This window comes from Mercenaria mercenaria, chromosome 14 (assembly GCF_021730395.1).
Source record: "Mercenaria mercenaria strain notata chromosome 14, MADL_Memer_1, whole genome shotgun sequence".
NCBI classification, from domain to species: domain Eukaryota; kingdom Metazoa; phylum Mollusca; class Bivalvia; order Venerida; family Veneridae; genus Mercenaria; species Mercenaria mercenaria.
This window is the reverse complement of record NC_069374.1, coordinates 58,259,412-58,277,395: the sequence shown is the minus strand read 5'-3', so window position 1 is coordinate 58,277,395 and position 17,984 is coordinate 58,259,412. Positions and strand designations below refer to the sequence as shown.

The following is a 17,984-nucleotide window of genomic DNA, read 5'->3' as shown; positions in this document are numbered from 1 at the left end:
TATTTCTTGTGTCAATTTATAGTCTTCTTTATCTAAATGTGATCCACATTTAGACAATTAAGCAAGGTATATTTGACTGACGGCAAGGTTTAGAAGCTATATAGATATAGTCTGTTATAATAATGGTCATTGGTATGTCATGATCTGGCTGAATCAGTTTTTCCAATTATATTGAAACTGATCTAGCAAAGACTATTGTTACTGCTATGTCATGGTCTGACTGAAACAGATATTTAGATGATGTTGAAACTGATAAGGCAATAGTTATGGTCATTGTTATGTCATGATCTAGCTGAATCAGGTTTTCAGATTATGTTAAAACTGAATTGGCAAAGATTATGGTCATTGCTATGTGATGATCTAGCTGAAACAGTTTTTCAGATTATGTTGAAACCAATCTGGCAATGATCATGGTCATTGTTATGTCATGGTTTGACTGGATCAGATTTTCGGATTATGTTGAAACTGGTGTAACAATAATTTTCTAAATGTTTTTGTCTGTTTACCTAAAATCATTTCCTTGCTCTGAAAACCACGGTACATCGAAGCAGAGATGACTGACTAGTATTTACAACAATTGCCGAATTGCTTCCAAAATCATGGTGTAGGCCTAAATAATGTTTCTTTAATAAATGTGGTAATTTGAGTAATTTTTACATAAGTTAGTCCTCATAACGTTACTAATTGTGTAAACACCGACACATTGCCTTCCATTACTGTAAACACAATTGCAAGAACTAAAAACATTCAATAGCTAGGTTTTGAATTTGCTATATTTTCATAAAAATATTATCCAAGTTTCGATTACGGCCTGTTCCTGACAGGTAATAATACGTTGGGAAGGCACGTATACATATAGAAATAGTCAAGTTATAAACAAGGGAAACAACTACGACCTGTGTTTTATATCTTGCTGTTAAAGAAAAAATGAGATTAAATATATTCGAATTTCTATAGCAGTCATCTACATATTTCTATTATTTCGATTTATTGTATTTTAGGCTAGCCTACATACACTCATAAAATAAAGAATTGTTGTTTCTCAGATAACAATTTTAAAAGCCAGAATGTTCTTTCTTTTTGTTTGTTCTTTGTTTTTGTCGTAATGTGGTGTAATTTCTCTGTCAGTAAAACCCGTGGATATGTTTGTAGTATTGACAAATATAAACTGAAATGTAGACAACAAGCATTCCTTTGTAACTGATTCTATGAATGTAATGACCATGCAATAATCAAACATGCCCTGTCTAGCAAATCAAAGAAGTCAATTAATTGTACGCGAAAAAAAAAAACGATAACAATAATAAAAATGTAAAGATTCACGAAAATAACTGTTCAATGGCATTGCAAATAAATAAAAAATAAGAACATTTTATAAATGTAGATTGGATGAATGCTGAAGTTAAAGGATAATTTCGATAATACAAGTAAAGAAAAACAGCATTAATTCAACAGCTCGCGGACTTGTGACTACAGATGCCATAACGTGTTAAACTCGCTCTACATGTATACTTTGGTAAGCTTGTCCTTAGGCTAGATGTTATATTGTGGTACGCTTGCTATAGATGTTATACTGTGGTACGCTTGCTATAGATGTTATACTGTGGTAAGCTTGGTCTAGATTTTATACTGTGTTACGCTTGCCCTAGATGTTATACTGTGATAAGCTTGCTCTAGATGTTATACTGTAGCAATCTTGCTCTAGATTTTATACTGTGGTAAGCTTACTCTAAGATGTTATACTGTGATAAGCTTGCTCTAGATATTATACTGTGGTTAGCTTGCTCTGGACGTTATACTATGGTAAGCTTACTCTAAGTTGTTGTACTGTGAAAAGCTTGCTCTAGATGTTATACTGTAGTAAGCTTGCTCTAGTTGTTATATTGTGGTAAGTTTGGTGTAGATGTTATACTGTGGTATGCTTGCTCTAGATATTACACTGTGGTAAACTTACTCTAGATGTTATACAGCGGTAAGTTTTACTCTAAGATGTTATAATGTGATTATCTTGATCTAGATGTTATACTGTGGTTATCTTGCTCTACATGTTATACTGTGGTACGCTTGCTTTAGATATTATATTGTGGTAAGCTTACTCTAGATGTTATACTGTGGTAAGATTGCTCTATTATGTTATACTGTGATAAGGTTGCTCTAGATGTTATACTATTGTACGCTTGCTGCAGATGTTATACTGTAGTGAGCTTGCTCTAAGATGTTATTCTGTGGTAAGCTTGGTCTAGATGTTATACTTAGTACAGTGGTTAGTTTGCTCTAGATATAATACTGTGGTAAGCTTGTCCTATATGTTATACTGTGGTAAGCCTGCTTTAGATGTTATACCGTGGTGAGCTTGCTCTAAGATGTTATTCTGTGGTAAGCTTGGTCTAGATGTTATACTGTCGTTAGCTTGTTCTAGATGTTATACTGTGGTACGTTTGCTCTAGATGATATGCTGTGGTTAGCTTGCTCTAGATGTTAAACTGTGATAAGCATGCTCTAGATGTTATACTGTGGTAAGCTTTCTCTAGATGTTATACTGTGGTAAGTTTACTCTAAGATGTTATACTGTGGTAATCTTGCTCTAGATGTTATACTGTGGTTAGCTTACTCTAGATGTTTTACTGTGGTTAGCTTACTCTAGATGTTATACTGTGGTAAGCTTTCTCTAGATGTTATACTGTGTTAAGTTTACTCTAAGATGTTATACTGTGGTAAGCTTTCTCTAGATGTTATGCTGTGGTAAGTTTACTCTAAGATGTTATACTGTGGTAATCTTGCTCTAGATGTTATACTGTGGTTAACTTACTCTAGATGTTATACTGTGGTACGCTTGCTTTAGATATTTAACTATGGCAGGCTTTCTGAAGATGTGATACTATTGAAAGTTTTCTCTGATATGTTATACTTTGATAAGCTTGCTCTAGATGTTATACTTCCGTACGCTTGCTCTAGATTTTATACTGTGGTAAGCTTGCTCTAGATATTATACTGTGGTAAGCTTGCTTTAAAATGTTATATTGTAGTTACTTTCCTCTGCTTGCTCTAGATCTTATACTGTTGTAGGCTTACCCTAGATTTTATGTTATATGCTTACTCTAAATAGCGTGCTCTAGATGTTGGAGCGTGGTAACCTTGCTCCAGGTGTTATGGAATGGTAATTTTGCTCTAAATGTTAAAGAACGGAAAAATTGTGTAATATAATAATAAGTGATACATTTACTGTAATAGTATAAGCTTAATTGTTATAGAGTGGTGCTCGTGATGCTATAAAGTGTTAAAATTGATCTACATGATACAGTGTGATAAGCTAACTCTTGATGTTATAGTGCTATAACCATGCTTTTGATGTAATACAGTTGTAAGCTTGCTGCAGACGCTATAGTGTGGTAAGCTGGCTCTAACGAGACTTTGCGACAAGCTTTCTCTCATGTTTAAGTGTGGTACGGTTGCTATTCATGTAATAGAGTGGTAAGCTTTATCTAGATGCTATAGTTTGGTAAGCTCGCCCTATATGTTACAATGTCTAAATAAACACAAAGGACAAAGAGGAGTTTGTTGTATTTTATGATATAGTGCAAGTCAGTGTTTATACATCTATCCAATGAAAGACGGTCCTGATGAAATACCTGAAAATAAACAAATATGTAAATATACTGACAATTTAGCATCTATTCATGTAATGTTCATTAAATTACCCATACTGTATATTACCCGGTATATGCTACAAATCTTGAGGTATAATAAAACTAAATGGCTGTTGAGCGAAATAAGAATGCCCCTAGTATGTTATGTAACAGTATATATATATATATATATTGAGGCATGAAATCTAAATCTAAAAATGTATTCAGTATAGGCTGACAAAATCTGATACAAATGTTTACAAACATTCTATTTCCATTTGACATATGTACGAACTGTAATTCATAGGCATGGTACCTTTCTCCATCTTTTATAATTGCGCACAAATTTGGAAATAAATGAGAACTTGCATGTATCTAACACGGAAACCCTTAATATGAAATGTAGCCTGTATAGTAGGTTGGGTTGAAGTTAGGATGATCTTTCTTTCTACAGTATCATAGATTATGAGAACTAAAACAATAATTCAACACATTTCCACTGATTGTTAGGGTATATGATTTAAAATATGTATCAATATGTATTATTCAGCTGGCTTACGGACGGTCGCCGGTTCTACCTAGGTATCCGCTCCTACCTGTAATAGTGTTTGATTGAGGCATTTTGGATCTTCCTCCCCCATCGAAGCTAACAAGTCTCTTCATGACCTCTGCTTGTGTCGTTACGTTAAATTGGAGAAAAAAATGCATTGTAGATTTGTTATCGTCAAAATATTTCTTACTGTATTGGCACAAGACCGGATGGACCTCTCCGACGGCTTGGACATGGTGATGTGTAGAGACTGTGGTTCCACACGGGATATCATCCCATTGTCCGTTCTTGTAAGGTATGAAAGCAACGCAATCCTCTTGACTGTGATGAACAAAATTACTAATGTGGCCTGGCACCCAGTTTGTGTAGTGAACAGCGTTCCCTACAATTAAAGCTTCATGTTTTAACACAAATATACTGTACAGATTTAAAGCTGCATGTTTTAACACAAATGCACTGTACAGATTTAAAGCTGCATGTTTTAACACAAATGCACTGTACAGATTTAATGTTTTAAAAACAGATGTACTGCAAAGATGGAGTACATAAATTTACTGTATTTACTGTAAAAGCAGAAATTTTCGCGAGGGTTTAATTTTCGCTATATTCGCGAGACCCTACATCTCTCGAAAATTAATCCTCGCGTAAATATTCACCAGTAGTATAATGCTAATTCAAGTAGGATACCAATTTTTACAATTTCGCGAATATTAAACCTCGCGAACATTGTCAAAATTCCAAAATCGCGAAATTTTGACGTCGCAAAAATATGTGCTTTTACAGTATCATGTATTTATTTTATATATTCACTGTGAATGTATGACTGTTTGTTCAGTTAATTAGAATTTGTAACTAGAAATTGGTATTCCTTGATTACAGTACATGTACAATCACAAACCCACACCAAGAAGACCTCTCTATTCTCTTTGTATAGTTTTGTAACTACAAGTTATTTAAGAAATAATTTATCTCAAACAGTGATTTGTTATTAATTAAAAACATAGTTTGCAGTTTAGTGCGAATGAATTGTATGATATTAAAATACGCATCTAAATGAAAATCAATGATTTTATTCACGAGCAAATCACTGTATGAGATATATTATTTCGATTCTTACACGTTTTCAAGAATTATTATGTACGTCCCTGATAATATCCATAAAATATTTGCCTGTTTTCTGTTGATTTCTTTTTCAGAGCGCCGCTATGCCGTCTGACGCTATGTCGTAATAGTTGTGACGTCAGAAAAATGAATTGTTGAATGTCAGAGCAAATAACATACAAATACGCCTCATTCAGATATCAAAACTATTTAGTTTTTTATTACCTGACGTCCAATGGAAATGTCCTTCAGAATGTCTGTCAGTGAGACCAATCCAAACAGCATGTTGTGGTGAATACCTTTGCAGAAATCCTTGGATGAAACTCTGCTCTTGTGAGCTACTAATATGTGCTAAATGTCCTCCACGGCTGTGACAGAAACTTTCTGCTTGGCTCCAAGTCTTATGTGTATTAGGAACGACTTCATAACAGCTATGGCCATACTGAGCTAGTGTCCCTGCCTCTCTTGAGGCTTGATTGATCAAATGATTACCGCATAGATGTACGTTTCCTGAAAGACACATTGCATATGATAGGGATTGTTGATAACAAATACTTTTAAAGCCTCTGTAATTACGATCTTGGCTCTTATCGTGGACAATGCTATGTCAATGTGAATGTAAGTGACATAACTGGTGGGGGGTAGTGCTTTTTTTGTATTGTCCAATAAAGCTTCAAATAAGCCGGTGCCAGGAAATGGAAAAGGTGTTGCACGTTTCATTGCCTTTATGATCATACTCTATGAAACAAATTTGCTGTAATTTTGCTTAGTTGTGTTCTAAACTTGCAAAGGATCTTTTTATAAATTATAGTATCTGTACATGTACTGTAAGATACCAAACGCGATTTGAATAGTTTTACTAGCTCATTCATAGGGACACAACATCAAATAACAAGAGTTTTTTTTGTGTATTTTTATAAAGTGCAATATTCACTGAGTGCAGTTTCTAACCGGACAACTCTGTCGTTCGTCTGTAGACAGAATATTAACACATCCTCAGTATCAACATCTTTTTATATAACATATTAATACATTTAATTTATTTGTTTGTTATGGGTTTAACGCTGTTTTTCAACAGCATTTTAGTCATGTAACGGCGGGCAGTTAACCTAACCAGTGTTCCAGTACAAGTAACAAGTAACTGCCAACTTCCCCTGAATTATCAGAGGTGGAGGACGAATGATTTCAGACACACACACTTTGATCAAATCGTCACGGAGAACATACGCCTCGCACGGGGATCAGACTCGCAACCCCGCGATCCGTAGGCCAACGCCCTACTGAGCTAAGCGGGCGGGCTAATACATTTAAGTTTGGGTGAAAACAGAAAATGAGTGAGTAATTTAAAGTTAGTATAGTACCCACATCCCCCAAAAGGTAAGGAGCTTTACACCTCCTATGATCCTTCTGCAAAAATATGAGCTCAATACCCATTTGTCATTGATAGGTCATGCTCTGAACGTCGTTTGTTTAACTATTTTAAATATGTGATACTACTGTTTGCAGATCAAATTGCCCTTTCGTCTTTTCTTAAATCGATTAAACTTGTACCTTTACAGCGATGCTGGAGCTATTTTTGGATCTCGTCTATACAGGTAACTCCGCCTTTCCGATACGAGTAAAAATTACTGAATGAACCTGTTTACATAGACTGCGTTTAACTGGATTGTAACAGATGTACTAGAATTAATCTTCATTTAAAATTTAAATGAATCTTGCCACAATGCAAACTACATTTAGGTAGCGTGGATATGAAAAAAGACACCCTCTTGTACATTACAGGCCTTTTTCTGCCTAAATTTCAGTACCTTTTGCTGCATACTTTTAAATAATGCACCTCGTGTTTATTTCTTTAACAATAATTATAAAACGTTACTGACTCGAGTTGTTGGATTCGCTCATCGTTGATTGAAGGGTATAAATTCGATTCCCGGAACCGACCATGCTTCCTTTAATGAAAAAAAGTCGGCAATTTCTTACGGAATATGTGAGTCTTAGTCTAACTAATTTGACGCGATCCTAGGAATCAGTTACGAGTAGTTTTCTCCACTCGAAAGAAATTGTCATTGCCATATTTGGGTTTAAATACTGATATTGTTGCGAATTTAAGATAAATTCAAATAAAACTTACAGGTAGTCCAAATAATTTTACTCAAGAGTTGAATATCGTTATATTTTTGACTGGTTGATAACAACTATCTATCATTTCCATACACAGGTTTATTTTTAGGTTACACGCCACGCCTATGTCATCGACATTTTTTTATTTACTCCATGTTCTTTACTATTCGCATTATGGTTAATAATTTCGTTTTTACTGTATGTTTTTAAATTGATGGCATTTTCTTCTTATTAAAGATTTTTCTATTCTGTTTTTGCCTTTTCTAGCCGAAAGTCCAATTTTATTTTTCGCATTGATTTCAATTTATTTACTTATAACACATAATAGCTATTTGCGATTGCGCTGTATAAGATTTTACCAGTAAATTTATGAAAAATCGGCCGTTTTTATGTAATTTTGATTAGTTTAAAGTTTGTATCTTAATGAAAATGCCCTAATATGCTAGCTAGGCCTACATCTATCTTTTATCGACGTTGAAAGTTTGAAGCAAATCTGTTGGATATTAAAAGCTCCACACGTGTTTCCTGTGTACGGGACACCTAAATTTCGCGGTGTTATTCTTATCTAAAATTTACCTGGTTACCTGTTTTCGGTTGCCTGTCGTCGTCTGCTTGTTTATTGTACGTTTTCACTACTGGATTTTCCTATGGTGACTTCTTTCTGATATCCATTACTCTCTGCTCTGTATGTTGTTTATGCCACCATAGGTCTCTAACATCTATTTACAAATGCTTGCCTGACTTTACTGTAAATGATATTTTCTTCCTATGTTTACTATTTGATTTCTTATAGTTGTTTTATTACCTTTGTTTCTGTTCTATGTAAAACATGTTAAAGTTGTTTCAAATTTTGTTTAAAACTGTTAAAACTAGCTAAAATATGATAAAATTTTATAAAATCAGAATTGGCGTGTGCAAGCGATAAAACCAATAAGTACTGTGATTTATCTTCAATTATTTTGGTCCTTTTAGAGTGACCTTCACAAATATAAAACAAACTAAACGTCGAATTATTTTGACATATCAGAGTCTATAACTGGTTCTTTCCATGAACGAAGACAAGGCTTATCAACTGCCTGTATTTTAATAACTGATATAGTGTTTAAACAACTTCAAATAAATAGTAGATTTCAGATAAATTCACATAATTTTACACGTAAACCCCACAAAAAGTCAAATAAAAAAAATAAATAAAATAAATCAGTTTTTATGGATATAACAATTACATTTTCTACAAGTGTTGCGGAGCTTGAAGGTTCAATGATCAATGACGATACCTTTCTATAAAACCATGTATACTTTTGCATGGTTAGAAATTTCGTCGATAATAATTGTCATAACAAACAAAAAAACGCTGTTTTCATTTGAACGTAGTTGAAATATTCTATATTCTACTTTTGAAACAATATATATCTATTATCTCCTTATTCATTGCACTTTACAATGTATGCAAGTACGGCGATACTTCAAAGATAGAGTCAGAGCGCGCGCTTTGTGTGACGTCAAGATAAAGAAAAAAGTTTCACCACAAAGTGAATGAATGAGGCGGGGTTAACCTGTCAGCATTGCTCCAAAAATAGCTTCAGCTTCACCGTTTTTGTGACGTAAAAGAGTAACTCTATCGATTTCAAAAAGGAGGAAATGGCAATTTCATCTGCAAACAGTAGGCCTAGTAAGTGTATGTTGGAGCCTAAACAATCGATAGTCATTCTTTAAACAGTCTAAAACTCTTATGTTTGCAGAATGTTCGACTTTTGAGTTTTTGAAAGTAAAAACTCGACAGTCACCCAGAACATAATTGGAGTGCCATCAGGATGCGAACAACCGTTTAACCTGTACCTGTAATCAACTGTAGCAAAAGATATATTCTTTAAATGGAAAAGTGAATATTTGATTTATGTAGCGTTTATCGCTGCCTTATAATCATTGTAGGCAAACTTTAAAGAAGCAGTGAAACAGTTTTCTTCCATAATATACTGTCTTTCAACCGTGGACCCACTTTCATATGTAATTTGACATTTGCATGCCCATATCCGTTTAAAGATCTAAATCGAAGCAAAATCGTTGGATGGAACAACCAATACTAACACATTTTAAATAGAAATAACTACAAATATAATATGAACTTTACCGTCAAGTGCTGGATTTAAGGTTGAAGCTGAAAAATAAGTACATAATAATGTCATATTAACTTTTCTATCAATTTTGAACTCTTTTTTGGCACCGATGAACAATGTAAAGTTGAAACATCTGCTTACTACTACAAAGTTCCTCATTACAAACGAAATCCATCAAGATTCAATATACATTATTATATAATTATATATATTTTACTGGATTTAAACACCCTTTTCATTATAAACACGTATAAAGTTGTTTTACGTATTAGTGTATATAAAGGCCGCTAAAGTCATTCTTTACGAGTAGAAACACAACGTGAACAGTGCGAGAGATAGCCCCAAGAACGCACAGCACTGGTGCACGCGAGAAGCCCTTTAATCCTGGAAAGTACAAGCTCTTAATTCAATAAAAGCATACTTTTAAAGATCAGATAAAGCCTGTTAAATTAGAATATTGATTAATAATGGGTCATTATAGCTGATTAGTGCATGTAGACAATATCACCGAGCAGTGTGTTGTTATATAGCGCTGTCAAAAACATAAATTATATTGTATGCCTTAAACTTGACAAAAATCATATTATTTAGTCCAAGCATAAATAATGGTCTCTTCTGCTAGGCCTACTTCTATTCGTTATTGCATATGTTTTCCTTTTCATCAAAAACAAATTAGAAAAAGCAAACGATGAACCATTTCTTCTGCTGTATAAGGAAATGTATACCTGTTGATGTGATAACCGTCGCTGTAACAGAAAAGATATGTCACATGTAAATACTAAAATATACTCTGTTTCATATTTTGACTTAAACCCTTCTGTAGATAAACAGTTGTTATAATAGTTTTCGGTTTCACTATATCGCCAAAACCGGATGTCTTCATAGTCATCAAACGTCGTTGCATTATTACACTAACTTCTATTCATTTTTGGTAAAAATAAATATAATATAAAAAATAAAATATAAAGTAAAAAAAAAATAAAAATAAAAATAGTAAAAATACAGTATAAACTCCAAATTCATTCGAAGAAGGCTTAAAGTAAAACATACAGCTAATCAGGATAAACTATTTTGCACTTTCTTGTTTGTAATCCGAAAATGTGTAGTCGTACATTTGTTGTAACCAATTATTACTGTAATGTATTAGTTCAAGTCATTTTTATTACTAGAAATAAATTTGCATAATGACTCATATAAAATATGCATACTTAAAATCCTACAGAAATCACAAATGAACTTGTGTAATGGAATATTAAAGCATTGACCAAAACTGTTTGAATTCCCACGAGCTGGCTACCTTTAAGCTTTTGCATATATTACATGTGCATTAGTTTTCATTTCAGAACGAGTTAACCCTTTTCCTTTGAACTATGTTATATAAAATACATTATACCTTACCATTATGTTTGGATTAGTTACAAAATTGTATATCCAAACCTAATAATTACCAAACTGGCATATATATGCATGACGATGGCCTAGTAGTATTTCTGAAAATAGGTTATTTCCTCCACATTGTGTGTCGTCCCATTCACCAGTAGTCGGTGACATAAAAACACAGTCTTCTGAACCATGGTGCCTGTAGTCTTTCCGTCCGGGTTTCCAGTTGGTATATGTTACAGCGTCACCTTTATAAATAATGTTCAGTCTCAACAACATACGCACGACATATACCATATACATATTAGACATTACTAATTAAATAAACATCTTATGTCATTTGAAAAAGAAGTAATAATGCTGTTCCAAACCATAGGTTAAAATGTTAATATATAGAAATTATTCTATTGCCTGTTTTGTATTCTCACCAGATGTCCACTCAAAGCTTTCCTCGTTGTTTCTATCATCAAGTCCTATCCAAGCTGTATGGCTATGATGCTTGACTAAAAAGTTGTAAATAAAATCCTGCTCCTTCTGATTAGCAATATGTGCCAGATGTCCTCCATGTTGGTGGCAGATTGACTCAGCATGAGACCATGACACGCTGCTTTGATCAACTTCATAACAGTTGTCTCCGAACTGTGCAAGAATTGCACCATCTCTCTTAGCTGCTTGCTGGATTCGACTGGAACATAATTCTAAATGACCTGGAGAAACAAGTTAAGCTGCGATTCAATAACATTATCAAATTAAAGAGGTATTTTTCTAAAAAAACAAATAGTTTCAATTTCAGTAATACAAGCATCTATGTACTTATTTATTACACAGATAGGTGAACTTTGAAAATGAACCTATTAAAGTTTTACATTGACCAGAAATCCATAATTGTGTGTGTTTATATTGCCTTAAATGTGCTTTTGAATGTTCTACCCAATCAATTTAAGTTTTACCTTGAATAGTGTTTGCGCTTGGAATCGGGTTGATAGTTGTAGCTGCCATTGTTTGCGTTGGTGTCTTTGTAGTAGTTGCTTTAAATTGTGTTGTCTGTATCGGTTTTGAGGTAGTGGGAATCTGTGTTGATGTAGTGATAGGTGAAGAAGTGTTAGGTGTTGTAGTTACTTTATTCGTCTGAGTGGTAGAGGGTACTCTTGTCGTAGTTGACGTGCTCGACATGGGGGCTGTTGTAGTCGTTGGTGTTCGCATAGTTGTACTTGTGGTTTGCTTAGCCGTGGTGGTTGTGGTTGGGGCAGCTTTACTTGTGATTTTCACTGATGTTGTGGTTGACACCTCGGTTGTTGTTATTTCTTGAGTTGTAGTTGTTGTCAGTTTCATAGTTGATGTAGTTGTCATTTGAGCAACTGCCAAATAATGACATGGAACAACATAAAATATTAAAATCCAAGTGTAAAAGAGAAACAAATAAACATACTTGCTGAAAAGTATGAATATATTTAACTGATTTGTATAATAATGACTGAAGAATAGTTTGTGAACGACTGAAACATAATCGTATACAAAATATTCTAAATAAATAAGGTATTGTAAAAGCAGAAATGTTCGCGAAAATTTTATTTTCGCTCTATTCGCGACACTTTGCTAATTTACTCCACGCATATGTATTCACCTTTAGTATACCATCAAGTAGGATACCATTTTTCACAATATCGCGAAAATTTATTATTTGATCTCGCAATCATAATCAAAATTTCAAATTCGTAAAATTTTGTCCCAGCGAAAAATGCGCTTTTAGGATATTTCTTAGCTTCATAGATATCTACATTTTTCTGCATGAATGGAGTATACTTCAGCCAAATAACGTTTATACATATTTATTGTAACTGATTTGCCGAAAAATAAAGTTATAAGAAAGAGAAAAAATTCAAATATCTAAAACGTACGTTTGTCCTCATCGGGAATACTTCCTTGACATGTTTGAACCTGTAGCTGGTCATTCCTCTCAATATATCCAAGCTGGAAATAAAATGAAAATAGATAAGGAAATGTAAATGTACAGTCTTTGTTTAAATTAATGACGTTTCATGTATGCACGACTTTTGGCTAGTAAAACAAAATAGTATGCCATATTTGTTGCAGGTAAGCACATATTTATTCTGTTTACAAAAAGCACCAAAAGAAAAAAATGCAAATAAAATTCAAGTACAATAATATCAAAATCAAGTCATTAAAATGTGCGTCGAAAGAGGAATAAGAGCGTTTAAATATAACAAAAAGAATAATCTAAGTAAGTTTGAAGTAAGTATGCATAAGCCTTCCTCAGTTGTTGGCCAGAAACCATTTTAAATTCCAAGATAATTTTGAACTTGACCTTAGACCTACTGATACCGAAAAACAATACGAGTTATCTACTGGCAACAGGCAATAATAATATGAAATTGAAATTTGACGAAAATATGTTAATACTTATTAAGGTACTGAGCTGAACCCTTTTCCATACCCAAAGTAAATGTAATCTTGGCCTTGAACTTACTGAATAGGTTTCAGTTTTTGTCGCATCATTATCATATGAAGTCTAACAAAACTACGCCTACATGCTCTTTAGCTTTTTAGCGGAAACAAGGCCACCGTGATCTTTTACTTTCATCTAATCTACTGACGTACAATTAACATGATTATTCTGCTTATCACATACAACCTTCAATACTCTTAAGGTGGAAAATAAATCAGGTTAGATAAGTGATAGGAAATACAATTCGCCCCGTATTACTTTCTCATAAATAGATTTTGTTTAAAATGCTTACCTGATGCTCAAAAGCAACTGTAAGCCATTGGCTATCTGACTGTCCTCCTTCTGGTTTACAATCAAACTCGTACAGGTAGCCTAAAACGTCACCTTGAACTGAAGGCTGTAATGATATAGAAGTTTGCATAGCAATAGACCACTTAAAAATATTTCACCGTAGTTTGTTATGCAGATAGAACAATTAAGCAGGATAATTTATATTGCTATGAATTATGTTTGATCTTTTAAATCTTATGAATATTTGGAACCAGTGGTGTTTTAGCGTCTTTTCGTTGAGATCATAGAGTCCACTCAATGTTCGATAGTGATTAACCAGTGCTGAATAATGTAAAGGCCATTGCACGTTACACTATTTCTTTTGAACAGACTTGAACAAACCGTACGATTGATATCACTTTGCATGGTTAGGCTCAAATCTAAATGATTCTATTACCAAGTGTTTCTTTTTCATTTTACGTGCTTCATTTGATTCATTTTAGTCATTTCTATTTCATCTGGTTCAAAATTGACTTACATGTTTTTTCTTGTTTTTAATTCATTCATACAAGCTATAGCACGTTATGATTTATTTTTTCCACTATTTGGCAACTGTGAGCCTCACTTTATTTTTTCAACCTGCTGCATATTGTCATTTTGATAAAAAATGGGGAAAAAGAAGGCCATTTTACAGAAAAAAACTTAGTGATAAACAAATATTATGTCGTAAAAGCTGTATGTATGTGGCGATATAGATTCTGGCAATGTTCATTCCTTTAAAATTGTTATACTTTAGAATACACTTCAAATTTTATAAAGTGAAAATTGTTACTTACCTTAGAATATACATTTGTCTCAACGCTGTAACTACACACACATTTATAATCTGAGCGAACAGATATCACGGACGAAAAGAAAATGGCTACGGCAAACCAGTGCATCATACCTGAAATGATTCCAAATAAGAAAGGATACTGAGGTGTTTACTATGTTTCAGTTTACGAGCAGTTACTCTCGTGAGTTCAGATTTTGTAATTAAATCAGGGCGTGAGAAATTTGCAGTCAAAATAACTGGTTAACTTAGATAGATTACAGTATACAGTTTCTTAAAGAGTTTTTCACCAAATGTAACTTGAAACTTGTTTCATATGAATATATACAAATTACTTTTTCTGGATTCATTTGAAGCCGAAAGGAAATTCAACTTTCTATCAACTGAGTTAATGAAATAACTTGTAATTAACTCGATAAAAAATTCAATGCCATATTAGTATTTATCTGGATTCATTTTTGTCGTTTTTCACATGTTTGTTTTTACTGAGTCAAATCCTGACTGATCTAAAATATAAAAGTTTCAAAATTGACTCATACTGTAAAGTTATCGCACTAGTTAGAGTGCAGTGTACTTGTGCCTTTATTTGTACCCTTAAATACAAGAATTGTAACAATAAGTTCTACAATGTAATACCTTTACCATTTTAAATAGAAACTCAAGACACTGCTATATTTTATTTCGGCATTTCAATCAAAATCAATGATTTTTTTCAAACTTTCAGTTGTATTTTAGGACTGTAATTTTAGAACTATTCATATCGAATTCCTTACATTTTAAAAATAATGAAGAGTGTTTTAATAGAATGGAAATTACAAATCACTGCATAAACTACCAAAACTACCCCCAAAATTATGTATACCCCATAATTCTTATACAAAGTTTCAACCATATATATATATCTAAATATGATTAAATTATATTTAAAAAGTTTAGGTTTTGGATGAAAAAAGCAAGAAAATGGTTGCTTTTCTCCATTATTTTAAAGTGTTGCACTGGTTTGCTCCCTTCTGCACGATGTTTTAGCCATTTTTAATAGGCTGCCTTGAAAATATACTACTAGCTATGTCCGTGTGTTTGTACCACTGGTAATTTTTACAGTATCTATATTCTATGGGTTTTGGAGAGAATGAAAATAAATCCTAAAATAGGTGGCTTTAAAAATAAAGCAAATAGGACAACGAGATTCAGCTTCGTATCTATATCTTCTTTTTTAAGATTGCTGAAATCGAGATTATTAGACTATTAAAGTATACACTTATCTAAGATTGACTAATCAAATCGAATATAAATTCTTTGACTGCAAATGATGTCATACAGTCAAGTAATACAATAAAAAATGCGAATAAAAGCAGTTTTCATATATGTTTTAAATTTGTAACATAGAACTTTCAGTCGCGTACATTTCTTACCTATTACCATGTACACGTAAAATATCCTTTCAGACTGACATATATATTTCGTTTGTCCGTTTTCTGACTTTTGTATCTATAAACGAATCACCTGTAGATAAGACTGCAAGCAATGCACAGGGTCAAGCGAAACAATTATGAATACAATAGTCCCTGGTTTATAACTATATGATGATAAAACTAAATTTCCTGACTTCTTTCCTGTTCATTATTTTGTCAGTAAAATATACTGACAAAACAAACATATTATGTATCAGTGATCTTTCTTGCTATTTAAAATTCTGAAAAGTATAATATTACAAAAACAAAACAAAAAAAAAAAAAAAAAAAAAAAAAACAAACACACACACAAAAAAAAAAAAAAAAAAAAATACAACACAAGAATTAACTGACTTTAAAGTTTAAAATATATTGTGTGAACAATGTAACTTGAAACAACAATGTATTATTAGAGTAAAAGGCGGGTTGGGATGAGGACATGTATAGAAATATTCAGTGATCTTATTCGGGTCAATTTTTTTTAAGTTGCTTATAATCAAAACATTGTTAAAGCCCTGCTCCGCTGCTATTCAAATTCTTTTGTGTGTATGCAACCCATGATTGCAATAGGTAACAGTTAACGGCCACGTGCCACACTGTAGCACGCAAAACCACAGGTATTTCATACAGAATTATATATAAAATAGACTCTATTTTGACAGGCGTTACTGTTCATAGTCAGTATTTTCATGCTTTTTCAGTTACAATTCAAGGTTAAAAGGTAGGACGGGAGCAGGGCTTTAACAAACTACACTTTGATCAAACAAGAGCACCGCCTGTAGGTGCCAAGGCTCGTCTGTAAGTGAAATACGTAGGGCAATACACAAGAAAAGAATTATGGTTCTTGGTCCTCTTAATCAGCTTTAGAAGAAAAATATATGTTATGTTTTTGTTTAGTTTAACATGGCGCCGACACAATTATATGTCATATATCAGACTTTCCAGCTTTCATGGTGAAGGAAGACCCCAATGTGCATCATCATGCATTATTTCATTACGGGCGGGCATTTTGGTAGAACCACTGACCTTCCGTAAACCAGCTGGATGGCTTCCTAACAAAAAGAATTCAACCGCAGAGTAATACTCGAACCCACATCGGTGAAGAGCAAGTGATTTAAAGTCAATCAACGACCTTAACCGCTCAGCCACAGAGGCCCCGAACAAATACATGTATACAGATTCAAAGCTAAAAAAATAATGACAAGTAAACCTAAATAAAATAAAATAATAACAAGGTTACAACAAAATGCAAAAGAAAATTCTTTAACAGCTTACTAACTAAATGTCAATAAATAAGTGTGCGAAAAGTCCAATTATAGGTAAATGAAGGGCCATGAATTTGATAAAATGTAAATCAGAAGTATAGTTCTTGTCCAACGCAGACTGTACTTACCTAATGATGATAATCAAGTTTACAAAATATCAAAGCATTTATAGCTCTAAAAGGTTTTGCAAAATGTTATAAACAAAACATTTAAGCAAAACCAACGCCGACGATCAAGTGATGTCAATATCTCGTAGATTTGTTTAGAAAAATGGACAAGTAAAATAAGGTCGTTACAAGTCAGACACAGTTCACGTTAAAGTTAACGTGTTTTACAAACAGAACCCTCAATGATCACAAGCATGATGTTTCATGCGGACAATTTTAACCAAACTTCTAAGATCGAATTGAATGTTATATATTGCGCTTACTGTTTTCGGAAAAAATATGTGAACAAATCATTGTGAAATAAAGTAAGCACATGCTGTTGACATGTGACATGTAGGATTACCCTGCACATTTAATATATGTATATGAAAGTAATGACACCCCCCCCCCCCCCCCCCCCCCACACACACACCTTCCAACAAAAGCAATATAAAAAAGCCTTCTCTGACATCCGTTGCACGAAAACATATAACCTAAAGATATTTTCTGTTTGACGTGGTTAATAGATGCACAGGGCAAAACGGCGATAACACAAACAGTAACAAATAAATGTCCCGAACTTTTTGGTGTTGATGGTTGTAGTAACTTTCGTCTTTGCAACCATTTAGCGAAGTACTTTGAAATATATCAGGTATCT

The 17,984-nt window shown here is 33.3% G+C and overlaps 1 protein-coding gene across 2 annotated transcripts; it reads right to left on the bottom strand.

Moving 5' to 3' along the window:
- Positions 1-3,551: 3,551 nt before the first annotated feature.
- Positions 3,552-16,007, bottom strand: LOC123527025 (C-type lectin domain family 4 member F-like). 2 transcript variants are annotated; one of them, XM_053523607.1, is made up of 12 exons: positions 15,877-16,007; positions 14,469-14,578; positions 13,655-13,759; positions 12,794-12,866; positions 11,846-12,253; positions 11,324-11,602; positions 10,964-11,143; positions 10,241-10,261; positions 9,530-9,556; positions 5,503-5,787; positions 4,367-4,558; positions 3,552-3,629 (listed from the first exon to the last, which is right to left on the bottom strand). In XM_053523607.1, exons 1-12 carry the CDS (start codon positions 15,884-15,886, stop codon positions 3,598-3,600), a joined length of 1,722 nt encoding a protein of 573 aa, XP_053379582.1. In that variant the 5' UTR covers positions 15,887-16,007; the 3' UTR covers positions 3,552-3,597. The 2 variants fall into 2 exon arrangements, with proteins under 2 accessions (XP_053379582.1, XP_053379581.1); XM_053523606.1 differs by having other exon boundaries at positions 15,868-15,916.
- Positions 16,008-17,984: the final 1,977 nt, after the last annotated feature.

Excerpts from the sequence above, each read along its gene's own strand:
- LOC123527025 (XM_053523606.1), bottom strand. Across the intron at positions 13,760-14,468 it reads AGACAAATGTATATTCTAAG|CCTTCAGTTCAAGGTGACGT; the intron begins GTAAGTAACAAT and ends ATATCATTACAG. Across the intron at positions 11,144-11,323 it reads AAGCTTTGAGTGGACATCTG|GTGACGCTGTAACATATACC; the intron begins GTGAGAATACAA and ends TTATTTATAAAG.